General features: G+C 33.3%; 2 protein-coding genes across 4 annotated transcripts; both read right to left on the bottom strand.

Moving 5' to 3' along the window:
- Nucleotides 1-400: 400 nt before the first annotated feature.
- Nucleotides 401-11,956, bottom strand: LOC134266288 (toll-interacting protein-like). 3 transcript variants are annotated; one of them, XM_062748499.1, is made up of 8 exons: nucleotides 11,837-11,956; nucleotides 6,038-6,211; nucleotides 5,587-5,720; nucleotides 4,920-4,968; nucleotides 3,999-4,151; nucleotides 3,472-3,547; nucleotides 3,163-3,180; nucleotides 401-1,200 (listed from the first exon to the last, which is right to left on the bottom strand). In XM_062748499.1, the coding sequence occupies exons 1-8, from the start codon at nucleotides 11,918-11,920 to the stop codon at nucleotides 992-994; spliced, it is 897 nt and encodes a 298-aa protein (XP_062604483.1). In that variant the 5' UTR covers nucleotides 11,921-11,956; the 3' UTR covers nucleotides 401-991. The 3 variants fall into 3 exon arrangements, with proteins under 3 accessions (XP_062604483.1, XP_062604485.1, XP_062604484.1); XM_062748501.1 differs by lacking the exon at nucleotides 11,837-11,956 and adding an exon at nucleotides 10,590-10,745; XM_062748500.1 differs by lacking the exon at nucleotides 3,163-3,180.
- Nucleotides 11,957-13,012: 1,056 nt separating this feature from the next.
- On the bottom strand, nucleotides 13,013-16,472 carry LOC134266286 (uncharacterized). Its single transcript, XM_062748498.1, has 6 exons — nucleotides 16,333-16,472; nucleotides 15,095-15,266; nucleotides 14,365-14,494; nucleotides 13,934-14,060; nucleotides 13,441-13,589; nucleotides 13,013-13,201 (listed from the first exon to the last, which is right to left on the bottom strand). The coding sequence occupies exons 1-6, from the start codon at nucleotides 16,333-16,335 to the stop codon at nucleotides 13,153-13,155; spliced, it is 630 nt and encodes a 209-aa protein (XP_062604482.1). The 5' UTR covers nucleotides 16,336-16,472; the 3' UTR covers nucleotides 13,013-13,152.
- Nucleotides 16,473-18,421: the final 1,949 nt, after the last annotated feature.

The raw sequence follows: 18,421 nt of genomic DNA, 5'->3' as shown, positions 1-18,421 counted from the left end.
CATAAAATTTAACAACTTAATTGCTCTCTGTGCACTATATAACTATGAATATCTAATAAAAAATCTTATTTTGAACATACTTACCTGAACTTATTGATTTCTAGCCAAAAGTGATAATATCAGTTAGAGTTAAAAAAAAAAAGAAAAAAAAAAACAATGATAAAGGAAAGACAACTCTTGACTTCTACACTTGTATTTATGAATTTTAAAGATTTCATAGCGGACTTCATGAATTTGCGCATCATTGTCTGCGCCAGAGTTGCTTGAATATGAAGCCCACTATTTTAAGTACAAATACACTGTGTGTGCTTTTATATCCGCATACTTTAATTCATTCTTTTTATTAAAATAAAATCCTTGATTAATATGACAAAGCAAACAAAAAGAAAAAGACAATATCTGGTTTTGAATTTTAAGTTTAATCATTAAGTAATCAACCTGCTCGGCAGAAATGTATGACACACCCTCTTATATCACAGTCATTAACTATCACTCCCAGAAAATGATCCAAACACACAACATGTACAACAAAACAACAATTATAACAAAATTATGTCATACACTGACAGACAGACGGCGCCTGTTTCGAACCCCTACGTTGAATGGTGGACAAAAGTAATTCATTTGTAATATTAATAAGTGCTATGTGTTTATGTTTAGTAGTTACTCGATTTTGACATAAGACTATGAATGGAAACATTTATATGAACCAGAAGTTATCAATGTATACATATAAATATAGCAAAACTTTACTGTTTGTTTGTAGGTATTATGCATAAATGTCACTGTAACAAGAAAAACTGATGATGCTCTGGCTGCTACAAATACAAATATATGATGATATATCATTAACTGATTTATTCTATACTTTAGACACCTACTAGTACAATTTCATTATTGAAACAGAGTCCACATCATAGACATTTTATAATTTTAGTAGCACTGGTTTTCCCCCTATAAAACAAAGTCTGGTTTTATCTGTACATCAATCTCAGTCACTGTTCATCTGTAGAAGGGAGTTGATGGTTGCGTCCTTGTTGCCACGGTTAGCCTCCAGCACTGACCTTATGACCTCATCCTCCATATTGGGGAACATGTCCTTGACCTGCTTGAAGTCTTCCTCTGTGAATAGAGGGCGCTGTGGTTGGGGTGTTCCCCCTTGTTGAGGGTAAACAGGCATTCCAGCAGGTACAGGTTGAACTAGAAAACAAAAAATTTAAAGTTTGTTTTTGACTGAAGTGTTGATTTCACTGCTCAGCAGAGTATATATCTTAAAATGATAGCTATAATAATCTAAACAAGAAGTATTCTAGGCATTTAAAAAATTTTGGGAAAGTAATGGAAATTACATTGTGTCTATGGCTATTGCATTTTTTATTTTATTCCTTGATATAGGTTTACACTTGTATACCCATATCAGATTGGTTGGCCAGGTCCAACAGAGTGAATCAAGATTCTTGGCTTAATTAAGGGACCATGCAGAAACTGATTCAAATGATACTTCAGGTGTGCAACATTATAGAAAATACTAAGGCAGGTTTATGTTCTAAATATTACAGAGCTATATTGTTTAAGTACTGTAGTGATATTTGCCATGACCTACATATACTTTTATATAAAGAGAACTGCAGAACAAAGGCCAGTTTTTGTTCTGATTGACACAGCATCATACACTCAGGTATTTACCACAATCTACTTAAGTGGACAAATATTTTAAGAAATGCCATACAAATATTTTAAGAAATACCATAACCAAATAGAAACTACAACAAAAATTAGTACAGTAAAGGACCAATTAAAATTGCAAGACAACTACCGGTATTCATTTTGTCAAAATCATGCAAAAACATCAAGACTAACCTATTAAATGAATTCTGAATATATGTACATAAACATGTTTTTTCAGGAAACGTAAGAACATAGCATGCACCAAATTTCCATTTAGACAAAATGCAAGAACATCTGACAAATAAAAAAGAAAGTGTGAAAAAAAAATATACTGTAAAATCACATATTTTCATGGGTTCAAATTTTCATGGTTGGAGGAAAAACTACAGGTTTGTGGGGATTTGATTTTGTGGATGAAGAATTGTTGAGTCGTCATGTATATGAAATTTTACTTTTCGTGGTGGACATGAATTCGTGGGTCTCTTCATACCTCGAAAACAACGAAAATTAAACCCTCACGAAAATTAGTGATTACACAGTATCAAAATGGTTTTTTTTTCTTTTTTAAATTGCTGACTTGCATATAAAAGATTTAAAACATTTATATATGTACCGTCACATTTAACCTCTTGGCTGCAATATATTGATTTACATGACAGGATGATAAACTTGCCTTACAATTTCAATGCTCTTCAATTTACCATTTGTTTTAAATAACAAATAAACTAGAAGCAATTGTCCATAGTAACAGTTGTAAATGACCTCTATTTTACACTTGTACCCAATCTATTTAAAAGTAGATGTTAGTTTCTGCTTGCATACTCGCTACACTAACATCTAACAACATCCCATTGAGGGTCAAGTCAGAGTTCAAATTCTATCAACCTATCAAATTGTCGCCTGCAAAATCATGGTATATTTGTTGAAGCGAGTAAGTCTAGAGTTGTTCCGAAATTGACCTCTGACGCGACCCTCTATGGGATGTTGTTAGATGTGTAGGGAGTATGCAAGAGAATCTAACATCTAATTTCAATTAGATTGCACTTGTACCTTCAGTGTGATTTTCGATTCTCAGGTGGGGTCGTGAAAATTCCATTTGGGAATTAACTTATCTTAAAGTTTTGACTTAATCATTCATCCAACAAAGATATCTAATCACAGTAGTAGGTAGCCAGATGGACAATGTGTTTCCTATAATTAAGTCCTACTTCTTAGGTCCCTGGTTCGAAACAGAATCTGGGTATTAAAAAAAAATCCCCAAAATTAAGCTACATATTCAGTCTCTAAAATCATAAGAGGGGTTGTAATAATAATAAATTATCACAGATGTATAGATTGAAATAAAATAAACTAGCTTTCCTTAGAAAGTATGGCTATACCAAATAGAAGTTGACAAGGCCAGTACATGTACATCAAAACGCCAAAAGATTTTTTAAAAACATTGTAAATAACGGTTAGTAAAAACCTAAATTATGCCAACACAATGCACATTACCTGCAATGGGAAACCCTCCTGTAATATCGTAAGATTTTATTTATGGTTACGCTGCTCAGAATAGTTCTCTAGGGATATTGAAACCAGTCAAGTCCAACTTTTATAAAATCAAACAATTCCAATGGAGGTTTCTAGTTTTATTAAAACATTGTTTAGATCCATGTATAGAATAGAATATGTTTAGCAAAAAGCAAAACAACTGGCTTAATACAACCATATTCCCTTTAAGCCTTGAGTAAAGCTTTTCAGAAGACTGACATCGCTGGCACTGGTAGAGCTCTGAAGAGAAACAGCTCCTTAAGGACTTACCTATTGGTTGGGGGTAGTACACGATGGGCTGCTGGTATAGAACTGGGGTGGGTTGTACTGCTGGTTGCTGTACCTCCTATGAAAACATAAAGAAACATGCTATAAAGTATTATATCCTAATCTACTATATAAATTGTAATTAGGCATTATATACTTATTTCATGGCTACAAGGGGAACAGTCAAACTGTTGTCCTTCAGTCTCAGGCAACAGTTTCCAAAGTCTTCCCCATTACCTCAGGACAACAGTTTGACTGTTCCCCTCGTTGTCATGAAATAAGCGTATACTGTTGTGCAAAACAAAATATGCTGTCAAAACATTCATAAAAAAAATCATTTTTTAACTTTATTTCATTTTTTTTTCTAAAGGGCCCTTGACCTTTTATAAATAACTTTAAATTTATCAGATCCAAGACAATTTCTTATATCAATGATTCTTCATTGCAAATATGGATAACTTTTTAGACTAAGCAACACAAAATAATGGGACAACTAATGTTCAAAAGAATAGCTTCAACCTGTAACTTACATTTAGTGACATAACAAGGTTAATCATTCCTTCCTTCTCATCTCCTTGACGACCACTCAGGGGGAACCACTCATTCATCGTATCACCATTGAGGACAGATTGAGGAATGCTAATGTATGCCCAGGCAATGCGATCATCCATTGTAAACTGTTTCTGTTTAACATAATACAAACAAAAATTACCAAAATCCATTCTACATTTTTATATTTCGAAGATAATTAAATTATTCTTATGGTTATTAAAATCGGAACACTTGATACACATTTTCTGAAGGCACTTATGTGAAAAATTTATGTTACATTTAGATCTTCTTTATTTATGGCAGTATTTTCATAGATATATACAGATATATAGAGGATATTCAATGTTTTGTAGTTGAATATGGAATTTATTTCACGAGTGGGACAGGATTTTTTATATTTTCACGAGTGCGAAGCACGAGTGAAAATATAAAAAAATCCTGTCTCACGAGTGAAATAAATTCCATATTCAACTACAAAACATTGAATTTTCTGTTTATTACATTTTTAAAAAAAATTCTTTGATTTTTCCTTTGCCTCTGTCTTTTTGTAATACAGTCATAGGCTCGTGACGTCATAGTTGAGCGGTTGAGACGTCATAGCTAAGTGAGGTGAAAACACTGTAAACATGGATTTAGCAACATATTTTTGGTAATTTTGACAGTTTTATTCGCTGTCAGAATGGTTTATTTATTTCCATCTATCTTATATTAGGTCAAGGAAGATTTTTTTTACAGCAATCTTCGTTATGGGAAGGGAAATCGAGAGTTTTCCTGCACTCCTGATATTCGTCACACTGTGACAGGATATCATTTTGATATCCTTTCACACTGTGACAGGATATCATTTTTATTCAATGAATAAATTACAGTATTTCAAATGTAATAAATTTTTTTTTTACCTCATCAAAAATCTCTAAATACATAGAATCCACTCCGTGGGGGAGATATCTACAAATAAGACAGAACAATGTTAGAAAATAAATTTACATTTTCATGAATAAATCTTCAGGAAAAAGTCAATACGTTCAAAGACAAAAGAGTTATGATAAATGCACACACTTTGGGATGCTTTTGCAATGATCAATATAGCCCTATTGTTCTGGGGAAGATATTTTCCTTTACACATGCATTACCAGTATATTTTGTATTATATCAATTTTGGATTTCCGATTTTGTCCCAACCTGCTTCCAATTTTCCATATTTATTATATATATACTAAACAAGAGTTTGGTGCTCTCCAGAGATTTTAAAAGATTTTTTCTTATATATTCCTCTGTAGAAGAATTGCTCATTTGTTGAAATTGTTCAAGACTTCTGGAGAAGGAGATACTTTTTTTTTTGACAACAACTACAGTCAACAGGCAATTCTTATCAGAAAAGCTCACTCAAGTCTTTGGTTCAGGTGAGCTAAAACATATGATATACAAAAAAAACAACATATAACCTTGACCAGCTGTGTAATCTCCCCTTTATAAACATGAAGTACTGTGAACCAATGGAACTACTCCTACTGATAACTAATTATATTTACTGATACAGTATCACATCATATTTATTATGCCTACAAATTGATGTCTTTGTTCCAGCGTGGATTCTTTGATCCATTGTAAGCTGTTGGAGTCTCTATCACAGAGTGACCAATCCTGATTCGGACATACGGATCCATCCTTGTTATTCCATAATTCTTAGCTAATTTAGCCTGAAAACATTCATGTAAGCAGTTGTCAATATAAGTATTCTTTTCTGACTTCATTCAATGGCAAAGTGTGAGAAATACATATAAAAGAATAAGTATATACATGGATGAAATACATATAAAAGAATAAGTATATACATGGATGTATTTTCTTCATTTGTAGCATATTTTAGACATCAGAGATCAAAATACATCTATGCACATATGTGAAATTGTTCTCACTTGAACTCACATTTTAATGAATGTAAACAAAGTTAATTTTGATGTTTTACTCTTGTTTTTCAACAGACTGTGGGTGATATAGTAGAGTTACTTTGTACCTGTACAACTGTTAGACTAAGACGTCCCTGTATGTTAGCTGGGATGGGGGCCATGAACCCTGCTTGCTGCTGAGCTTGGAGGATCTGAGCGATGCGTTCATCCCCCATCACTTGCTGCTGTGTGTTGTTGTAGGAGACTCGCAGGAAGTCAGTAGGGAGCTCCCCTATCATCACCTGAAAGCAACGAAAAAAGGTGAAGATAATGTTAGAACAGTGATCTATATCAACAATCTACATGTATACTAAGGGTGAAACGTTTACTGAATTTTGTAAACGTTTAAACGGATAGCAGTAAACGAAACGGTACCGTTTAAACGGGAAATATTCTATGTTGGATTTTTATGGCTACTCATTCATGAAACTCGAATTTAATAATCAATTCTTTCACTTTAATATAAGTATGAGCTGTTATTACAAATTTATTGTTGGTCATTGTGATTTAACCGTAAGAATTTGAGGCGCATTAAATTCATTCACTTACGACCTCGTCACCCAACTGCTTGGTTTATTTGGTTACCGGACGTAGAAAAAATAATTGTAAAGATGGATCTTTTAATCTCGAAAAAAGTAAAACAGGACCTGCTGAATGTATTGAAACTTTTCAAAGACTTGTGAAAAATGTATTATACGAGGGTTGATCCAAAAGTTCGTGGAATTTCTTAATATTTCATTCATTTATAAGTGAAATTGGTTGAAAACTACAAATGAGAATAAAGACACTTGTTGAATATTTTAGATTAAAAAATATTTTAAATATTTGTGATAGTAACTCTATGGCAGTTGCCATAGAAACGGATGTTTGGAAATGCGGGGGAGACATCAACGCGTTTATTATCATTTTAATTCTTAATACTTGAAATGAGAATTAAACCGCTCTTCGTGTTATAGGAAACGAAAATTATGTCATTATTACGATTGCTTGATCTTTTATAAACCTTTGTGTGTGTATTTTAATGATTTTACTGGATATTTTGTTTATTAGTTAATAATTTAATGTTCATCTTAAGGTTGTTAGACGACGTCAAATTTCGGTCAAGTCATAACTTTTGTGAAAATCCCGGGATCACTCTATCTTAAATGCGTATATTATTGACATAGACTGAGGAAAAATGCATTTAGCCACTGGTTTTCCAGTGGCGTACGAAAATGAAGAAAAATAGAATCTTCATGGACATTGATTAAAGGTTTGGCCGCCTTCTTGAGGCTCTGTTTTAAGTGTTGTTCCCCTTGATAAATTGAAAGCGTTAATAGACTTTGTCGGCTGACGTACTGTTCTTGACATTGCTACTGAAATCGGAACATCATATGGAAAGAAGGGGGGTATTTTGAAATATGAGTAAAAAATGAAGATAAATTGGTGCGAGAGCATACCCAGGCTTTTCTTAAGAAAAAAAAATGGAGAAAAGGGCAGCATTTTGAAGAATTACGTGTTCGAATTTGACATTAGGGTGAGATGATTCTAACGTGACGTGACATAACCTAACTTGACGTTACGTCAAAGTCTCCCCTGGGTTTCACAACTATCCATTTTCAGACAGCTCTTGTGACCTTATTGGTAATTGGAACGTAGTGAAATTTTCCAGTATTGCTGCATTATGACTCTATTTTATAAATATGCCTATTGTTTGCATTTGTCAAATCATGGTAAAATTTTACAAAGAAATTCCACGAACTTTTGGATCAACCCTCGTATTTATTTAATCAAAATAAATCAAGTTTTATATTTCAAGTGTCGTAAAACATCGCTAGTATTAGCAACTCGGAAATCGGAATTAATTATGTTAGCCCGTATCGAGTTTTAGATATTTTCATTCAATATGTTTCCGGTTTAGATTGTTGCTTATCAAATGGCCAAAGACGGTGTTTCTTTTGTAAATTATGAAATAAAACAATTTTTTTTGTGTTAAACTTGATTTCTGATAGACATTGATAATGACCTTCGTGTAAACGTTTACTCAAACTGTAAACGTTTAGAGCATATAATCGAAACGTCGCCGTTTACACGTGTAATCGTTTCGCCCTTAATGTATACATGTATATACACAATACAAATTTGAGTGTAAACATTAAGAAATGGACTTGGTTGCTAGTGGTCAGATAGCTCTGACTTGCAATTCGTGGGGGAGGGGGGTTTAATTCTAAGTCTGGTCCAGTGCTCATTTCTCCCTCAGATGTTACATACAGTTACATTCATATACATTAAACCATGCTTATAGCAAACATGCTTAGAATGAATATTGATGCTTATAGAGAAGTGTTTTTCATGAATGTGGGTGGTTACGACCCGATTCCTTGTTCGATCCATGTGGTTTCGACCCGATTCCTTGTTCAACCCACGTGGTTTCGACCCGATTCCTTGTTCGACCCACGTGGTTTTGACCCCAGTGGTTTTGTTCAGAAATAATATTATTTAACAATTTCCATCAAATTTTGATAGTTTAACATTTTTGTTTTTTGGTCTATTCAAATTATTTAGATTTTTTTTAACCGACCATAACTGTTTATAATTAAAAATATTGCTAATTATGATGTTTTTTAACTTGGAAAAAAAACCTACACTGTTTAACCACAGTTTATACATTTAGACAATAAATTCGTGAATTATCCCACCAAAAGCTAATTAGTTTTTAAGGAAAAATGTTCAGATATGAATTATTATTACATTTAAAATTAATTTAATTACATCCTTGTCCTAAAATCATTAAGAAACATTCTTTACTATTGACTTCAATGTTGACACCCAATTATTGACACGTATCCCTCAATCCCTGAAACCATAGACCTGTAATCGATATATAGCTACCGAATATCCATGTGTATACCTTATAGTGTGAACCCCTCTATTCACCTGTGTGTACAATATATATAAGTAGCTAGGTCGAAACCACTGGGGTCGTAACCATGCTGGTCGAACACGGAATCGGGTCGTAACCACTCAACACCGTTTTTCATACCCTATGAGTTTTAAACATAATGTGAAGGTAACATATAAAACAAATATAATTTTTAGTGTTAATTTTAATAATTGAAGCAAGCATTTCTGGTACTTCATTATAAGGGTGTTTATGTATATAAATTCATGCAGCAGGCAAATAAGTCGTGATGAGCCCCTGTGTTTATCATGGTTATTGGAGCAAATATTAAAATATAATTTAAGTCATGATCATAGGGGCTATGCACTATGCAGTCCCCTGTGGTCATGATGCATATAATAATGCTGTTCACAAGAGTCGGACGTTTTATCAATAAACTAGAAATAAATCAAAATCAGTAGAAAGCTAGCCATGAGCTTTGCTCAGAAAGTGAGGTGAGCAAAGCTCATGGTTAGGTTTTTACTGATTTTGACTTTATCAGATCTAGGAAAATCACTATATTTAGCTATATACATGTAGCTAAATCTACCTATATAGCTTTATTTACCTACATAAAATAGCTTTATTTAGCTATTTCAGAGCAAATTTCTGTTTTATGAAAAGCAGACAAAAAGTCGCATAATGAGGCAGTATTAGTTTTCAACTTTGAAATGGACTGAAAACAATTCACCAAAAATCCACTTTTAAAAATGTTTCTCCTTTTGTGCAATTGAAATCAAAGATGTTAAAGTTTTGGGGCTATGTATAACAGTTAATCTGTGATTAAGCAGCTTCTTCAACAAAGAAAAGCAGTTTTGGTCAGCAAGATAATTGATTGGTAATAATTCAGCACAATGAAAGGCAATAACACTTCCTTCTTCTTCTTCCTATCCAGTGCAAAACCACTTAAGTATTATAGCACTCTGTGTGAGGGGGTGAGTGTCTATATACAGTGCTCACAAAATTAAAAGTTTAAAATATCAAAAGCGCCTAAAAATTTCATGAGCTCAGTATACCGACACCCGTCACCTCAAGCATGCGCATTTTCATCATAAAAACAACCTAGGGCATAGATAGTAAACTTAGCCAAGTCTCATCGCACTTCCAGTGAGGGACAGCTATCCAAACAATAGAGATGCATTTTTTGGTTAAAAAGTGTTTAAAAGAGGTAATGTTTTTACTATTTATGCCCTAGGTTGTTTTTATCAAACCTTTTAAAAAAAATTTCAGTCATAATTTTCATGCGACTTTTTGTCTGCTTTTCATAAAACAGAAACTTATTCTAAAATAGCTAAATAAAGCTATATTATATAGGTAAATAAAGCTATATAGGTAAATTAAGCTATATAGGTAAATTAAGCTATATAGCTAAATTAATAGGGATTTTCCTGGACCTGTTTGATAAAACTGCCAACTCCTAAGCGCTGTTTTAGAACCCATATCTTTAGTTTGTTATGAAGATTAAAACATCATTTTAATTTAATCGAAAAAAATTGCTTCCGGTCCTTAATAAAAATAATAAACATTTAGAAAAAAATTTCGAGCAAACCCATTGGCATTGGTAAATACTGCTCATAATCTGTTAATGCGTCGTTGCAATAATCGCTGGATTGTCTCCGCAATCACTCTCTCCGATATTTGATGTACATAAATTCTTGTACATTCTGTGTATTTTGAGCTATTTTATACGCTTACTGTACCTGTGCTCTTCTGTTTTGTGCATTTTGTGCCGTAGCATTCGGTGTATTTGTTGTGGCCATCTTGATGTTTATGTCTCTACCTGAAGTCTGAGGTAAAATGCAGAGGATATCCGAAAAATTATCACTTCCGTTTTTAAAAGCGTCCTTGACTTTCTAACGCATCTGTCGTGTACAATGAGTCACTGTCATCAGCTGATTCTCAATCACAAAAATTTTTTAAAATGTTTGCTATCAAATACTTTTTAGCAAAAGATACTTAATCATGTTTATCTAACCACAATGAAGTATATATGCGCACACCTGATGGCATGGCCTAGATTTATTTTATGTTGGGAGGGTGGGAGGGGGAGGGGAGGGCCGGTCTAGCTGCAATAATGTAGCCCTCTCCGATTGGAAAAAAAGGAGAGGGCTACATTATTGCAGCTAGGGAGGGTCGATCCAAACACTCACAAATGTTTATCGCAAAATTTTATTGAAAAGCAAAATAATTTTTTCATATATTTATTATGGAATCTTGAATTATAACCTGGCTGGAACCTAATATATGCCATCTGATTTTTTATTATTATATAGTTTCCTTGGAAGTTTTATCTTCAATTTTCGTTTGTCAAAATTTTAAAATGAATTATTTTAAATTAAGACACAGAGGGGATAGGGATAAAAAAAACCCACTGTGATATACACCAAGAAATAGAAATTTATTATTGTGCTGATGAGTGAGGTGAGGCTTTTGAGATAAACAGACTGACTATATCACTATATAAACGTGAAAGAAGTATAAGTCCATTCCTTACCCCCCCCCCCCCCCCCCCACGAAATAGGTTTTTGACGTTTGGGCGAGTTTAGGTTTTTTTTTTTTTGCTTGTCAAGAGATTTCTGGGATTGGAATTTTTTTTTGACTGGGGTGGACCCCCCCCCTGGAAAAAAATTCTGGATCCGCACCTGTGTAGCGTTATGGTTTTATATATTTGTCTTTGACCATATAGTCAAAATCAAATATATAAAACCATAACGCTACAGATCTGCAGCTACCAATTTTAATGCAATGGAATTTTAACTTTGATCACTATAAAAGCCCTCTGGGGATCATGATTCCTCTCCTTATCAAGACAAATCCCTTTAAAAGTGGATATATCAGCAAGTTATGTACCGTATGTTTTATATTATTAGAAATACATGTGTCAATATTATAAATTATATGAAAGAACATTTATCATCATAAAGCAAGACCTTTAGCTATTACTTACTGCAGACTGATAGACGGAATGTGTAAAAATATATGTCCTCTCTGGCTTCCGCTTCAATTTCTCAGACTTCAACTTTAGGCTCATTTTTGCGATAACCAGTGACACAAATTAATGTTCATGAATACATATATTGGTCACTATTTAAATATCTCATTTGATTGAAAATATGTCTCTGTACAATCATGTATATTCTTAAAGATACAAACTCAAGGTCACCTTGACATTTTTTTTTTTATAATTAAATGACACACGACTGCAGTCTCAGATTACTTTATATCATGTAGGATTTTAAAAAGTACATGACTGTATGATCTCATTGTCAAACTACCCAGAGTCGGAGTATCATAGTCCTCTGCATCGACTGGTTTGGTACAAACGACACCAAGCGGAAGTTTGATCTCAATGTAGGAATTATTCTAGAGGAAACACAGTAATCTGTAGCTCGATGGTCTGAAAAAAATCGGGAGGGTCGACTATTAAAGAGCTACAATGTTATATGTATATTTATAATTGCTCACAAAAAGTGCATTGTTTCATGGATGGATGTTCCTGAAGAAAGAAAATAATGACAAACTAACGACTAAAATTGAAGAAAAAAAACGTGATGTCTTCCACAACTTTTCTATTGTAAACTTTCGTTTTTAATTTTCATAGACTATATCACGTGTATTTTATTCTTATCTGATGACAACTGATTCAATACGCAAGATCATATTTGTGTACGAACAATATATTAAATAAGACAAGCTATTGCCAATTAAGTTGAAGTAGCAAGGTATCAACCGTCACGTTTTAAGTGAATATTTCACCTTTGGTCGACACAATGGCATTTATAGACCGCGAGTTGATATACCATTTATTTTAAAAAAAAATCAATTTGTCTACCCTGGCACCTCCCTCTACCACCATCCTCTCAAGATTTGAATAATACATGCAAGAACACCAAGCTCAAACCTTTTTTGTAAAACCTTGGCAAAACAATTTCTAAAATAAGATATCAATTTAATATCAAACTATTTTTTATTAGATGGAAAACAAAACAAACCTCTTCATACAGAAAAAGCACAATATATGAAAATATGACTGTATACGATAAATAAACTCTTTAGTTATAATGTAATACAAAAACGGTTACATAAAAAAATCTTTTGACAGTTACTCAATCTTTCACACAAGTTTTTGTGATTGAATGTTGAAAAATTAATTATAAGAAAAGTTTGCAGTTAGTTAAAGACCGGTATTTAATTCAATCAGTTCCCATGAAAAAAAAGTTGCACGTTTAAAAAATGAAATAAATTGAACATTCACTTTATCAATCACTTTCTGGTGCTACCTCGACGTGGAGCCTTTGCCTTGAACACCTCACTGTACAAAAAAAAAAAAAAAAAAAAAAACATTAAACATCGCACGTGTTTGAAGTAGTTTCTCTCTTGATAATCAATACAAGTGTAAGAAATTTAAGCACTTTACCATACATCGATGTATTTAAAAATATAATAGTTCATGACCACATGCATGTGTATGCATTAAGGTTTTTAATTAATTCTTGATACTGTACTTAATTTTCATCAGAAATAGACTCCTGTACAGTTATCGACCTTTACCTTATATCCATTACAACATTCTTAAGTCCCTTTCCAATTTCCGCCTGATTGGTAGCATCATCAAAATAAAACCGGTTCTTGAGGGTTATTTGTTGCACTTTTGTGTCATCCAGAAGTGCACGTGCATTTCTCCATGTCATAATGTATGTCTGCAATAAAAAAGAATTTGTAATTTCAACTTGCTTCCCTTATTTGTTGCTGCACGGTCAAACAGATGATAATTACATCACTTGAAAGAAAAAAAAAGAAAAAAAAATGTTCAAAATATTAAAGAGGAACATCCAACCCATGACATAGGATGTTAGAGTGTGTACAGTTTATTTTTCACTTTTATTTTACTTGTCAACTTTTTTATGCCCACCTCCCTTAAAAACCATTGCTACATGCCATAACCACAGGCCTTCAGATCGCTAAGAAAAAAAAATTGAGGTGTTGAATTGTTGTTTACACACAAATTTTTTTAAGCATCCAAAGGCCTGTGGCCATAACGTACGATGTCGTCATCCCTGGAATACAAGACCAGCGTGTTTGTGTCACAAGTGGTGACATTCCAGAACATACTGAGGTAGTAGGCGTACACACGGGCATCATAAAGCACGTCCTGGACGTTAGACGACCGGCTAAAACAGAAAAGAAAATCACATAGATATACAATTAGAACAAATATACAATAATTTAAATTGCAAGAATAGCTGAGGATAAACTATATTCACTTCACGCAAGAGAGAGGGAGAAAGGTTGTTCCTTTATATATTGTACGACTCTTTATACCATTTATGGGAAAAGGGTTCATGGTAATTTTTGGTTACTTTACTAAATGAATACTTTTGAGAAATCTCGGGGAGGGGGGATGGAGATGCATCCTCCTTTAAGCCCCTTATAGAATTTTCCATGATGTATAATTAACACATGTGTTTTACCTACTTTACAATTCTGTACATCCGGGGCATTATGGCCACCATTATGGGATAACCCTGGTTATTGGCTGCGCACTCAGAACACGGACACTGAGTGGACTCGTATGTATCCCGAACCATTTCTTGTAAAGCTTCAGCTGCATGATAAAAACAGACAACAATTCACCGTAAAGCATGTTTCCAATGAAGAACAAGTCACAAAAAATTACAAATCTTGAGATGGATTCAAAAAATACAATGAGTAATGTATTTACACAATAATGTTTCATTCCTATCAGGCACGTAGCATCGTTTTTGAAAGTGGGGGGGCCAACCTGAGAAAATTTTTTTTTTACTTACCTGAAAAAGTTGACAAGCCAAAAAAAAAAAAAAAAAAAAAAAAAAAAAAAAAAAAGAAAATTAAAAGTTAACAAAAATGAAAAATCCATTTTAGTGGGTGGTGGGGGGGGGGGGGGGGGGGGTTAGTGGCCAACTTTTTCAAGACCAACTACCTTTCAATTCAAACTTTTTGGGGTAAATTTTCTTTATAACACTACACTGTGCTGAAATGTGGGGGGGCCAACCTTTCTTTCAGTAAACATTTTCTATAGTACAGGTAATGTCGGGAGAAAAAGTGGGGGGGCTAGGCCCCCCCCTGGCCCCCCCCTGATACTACGTGCCTGCCTATATTACTAAATTGGAACTAGCTTGAACACTAAGTAGTTATTTGTGTTCGATAAAAACGTCCTACCCCTTACCGTCGGCTGAGGAGATAATGCCGTTGGGGTCACATATCCAGGAGGACTCCTTCATACCGCACTGTTTGGACTGATACACGGGGTGAGGGAAGTCCGTCACCCTCCACTGAGCGGAAGACTGGGCCCCAAGGACGAGTGCCAGGGTCAGGACAGCGTACAGACAAAACGTCTTCTGTAATACAGTAGTACTGTCGATTTAGGGATGGTGGTAATATATATCTTTCCTACTAAACTAGTTTTCATAACATTTACACTGTACAATCCGACACCCTGTCTATTCCGCCACAAAAATTGTCTCCCAGTGGATGTCGGATTAGTCAGGTTTTACTGTATATAACATTAAAATAGGTATAGGAAATAGAAACACAAATTTTAAGTTCTATATTAGTATAACTAATACTATTAATTTTTAGTACAATCAAAAAGATTGTAATTTCCACCACTTCTCAGAAGAACAAGCAAAACTACATCATGTACATGTGTACTATTATTTTTGAAAATAAAAAAAAATCTAACGATAGGACCACCCATCTCTCCCCGAAAAAAATATACCCTCCCCCCCCCCCCCCCCCCAAAAAAAATATAAATATGTCTGAATCTGTAGATGACGACAGCTTGTGTGTTAAATGTATTTTACAGTTCTAAATATGTAGATTTGCTTTATTTTGCGAAAGAGCATTTTTATGTTTAAGGCGATTTTGATTAGATTTTTTCATTTATTGAAAATAATTTTAGCTAATAGTAGGTTGTTTCTACTAGATCCACATTTTTTCAAAATTTTCCATATTAGAGCAAAGCAATGTAACATACGGTATCAACAAGAAGTGATGTTCAGTTCCTCATCCTCTCTGACATAAGATCATATTATAAAACAAGCTAGTAAACAATGTTAGAGATTTTTTTTTTAAATAAAAGAATTGATAGTACACTTATAAACATAAACATAAACTAAAATAAGTACGATTATAGATAAAAGAAACAACTAAGATTAAAAGGCAACATCCCATGTCTTCAGAACTAATGAATTCTCGCAAGAGTCTCCTCCGCGACATTTAACAGAAAGATGTCGAAGATATATCATGTATATACTTTTCTCGAAGAGAATTTGCTGATAAAGTTACAATGTATAAATTATGCTATATAATTAATTCAAATGACTACAGTTATTACATTTTATCGTAGAGAAATTAAGTAAAAAAATACATTCAATACAAAATGGCTGCAGCAGTACTACTCACCATGTTGGTTCTCTGAGGGAGTTCTCTTTGTGTAGACGCTGTATCTTTACATCAGACATGCCAAACAACTCAGCGGGAAATACCTCCCGAGGTCAGAGGTCAAGCGGGGGAGTCAGAGGGTGCAAAACAATGACACAATACTTATATATCTTCAGTGGTGAAGTATATAGATGCTTAGATTTTTTGGACCTCCGCTCTATATTTGAATCTTTTAAAATTATTATACGCTTAAAATATCTTTCTTTATTTGATTCTCATAAAAAAAATATACTGCTGTTATGATATGTATAAGTATATATCCTTTAGAAGCGCGCAAAATGGCATAACATATTACATGTTTATTATAACAAATAAACTTAAAATTCGTACTATTTTTTTCAACCTTTTTCAAGGGATCTTAAATGGGGAAGTGGCATTCGGGGGTTGAGACCTTCCATTGTAATTTTCAGAGTTACAAAATTTATATGAAAAAGTAACGAAAAAATTACGGACCCTACAATTTTAATTAAATGGTAAGAGGAGTCATCATACCGAATGGTTTTATTTTTTCTTCTTCTTCAGATTTTGAGCAAGTTGAGTTATAAACAGTTTGTTTTTGCATGAGCATGATATTTGTTTGATTTAACGTGGAAACACATCGTAAAAATCATGGATCGATCCACTACTTTTGTTTGTTTCCTTTCAATAAGAATTGGCTAAACAATAAAAACCAGTTGTGAACCATTCATATACTGAGTACATGTAGCACAATTGTAAATATGTATTTATTGTGATACATGAGTACATGTTTTTTTTTTTTTAAAGGCAGAAATCATTTCATTTAACGTGAGATATCATACAAACTTATGTAATGTTATTTTCAACCTGTCTGTGAAATTCTGTTACGGGTTGTAATTCTTTTATATCATATAATTTTTTAGTAAGAATGACAAATTTAAATTGAAAAATTCAAATTATTCTAAAGGACAGTAAGACGATAAATTAATTTATATTCGGTGTCTTAAAATTTCTGTGACATTGGATAGAAGTAAATTATGTTGAGCCTCTCTTCCTTTGTCTGATTTTATAATAAATTGATTATAATATAAACATTGTAGAAAGTAGTTCGAAGATCAATTCTTGTAATACTAATTTATAAACTCTTCATTGCACTGCATAATAGAAAATCAACATGCACATTGCGCCACCATCAATCTTTTTATTTGTGCACTGTTTATCATCATAAGTAGTTTGCAAATGATAGCAGTGAAGGGTCCACTTCATGACACCGAAAATATAACCTGTCCCCCAAATTGTTTGGTTGCCTCCTCCATCAGCGGTATCAAATCTTATCTATTTACTTATTTAAAGAGGTCATGCCTGAATATAGACCTACATGTATATATCAAAGTCTGCTGAGGGGCACAATTTAAGGGATACGGAGATGGAGAACAAAATACCGAAATCGGAATCGACATTAAAAGCAGTCAGTGTAATTCAAGTGAATTTGGAGAATAGTTCTTCGCCACCCGCCTACGAATCAATAACATCACTGCCTATAGGTCTGTATAAACCCTTCATTTCTTTTTATTGAACTTTTTCCACGTGTCTTCAAAGGCTGCACTTAAAAAAAAAATGACAATATTTAATTACAAGCCAAAGATTTCTGATACAAACTTCGCAACTTAGAGAACTGTGATATTGTAATTTTTTTTAATTTACGTGGAGTATAGTAGTGGTAAATACAACAATTACAATATGCTAACTTAATATATAGTAATTTTTTCATTTACTATTATAATTATGGTAAATACAAAATTTACGGTAAAAAAAATCAGCATATTATTGATCATATAAAAAAACTAGAGGTATACTGTGAGCACTGAGCTCACCAAATGATACTCCCGCCGCCCACATGATTATAATGACAAAGAATCTTTGTTACATGTACATAGTGTCATATTATGGACCTCCTATTTTACTTTTTGATCAGACACATATTTCGGGTTCCAAATAGCAAAACATGGACACTGCCGTTCTTTCAATAATATTGAATTAATGGTACTTTCACAGACTCTTTACCACATAATATTCTTTCTTTAATACTGAA

Source organism: Saccostrea cucullata, unplaced genomic scaffold, assembly GCF_032062105.1.
Source record: "Saccostrea cucullata isolate Sc308-1 unplaced genomic scaffold, CSIRO_AGI_Scuc_v1 ctg9943, whole genome shotgun sequence".
NCBI classification, from domain to species: Eukaryota; Metazoa; Mollusca; class Bivalvia; order Ostreida; family Ostreidae; genus Saccostrea; species Saccostrea cuccullata.
Note: the sequence above shows the minus strand (reverse complement) of the source record. Positions and strands in the feature narration are given on the sequence as shown.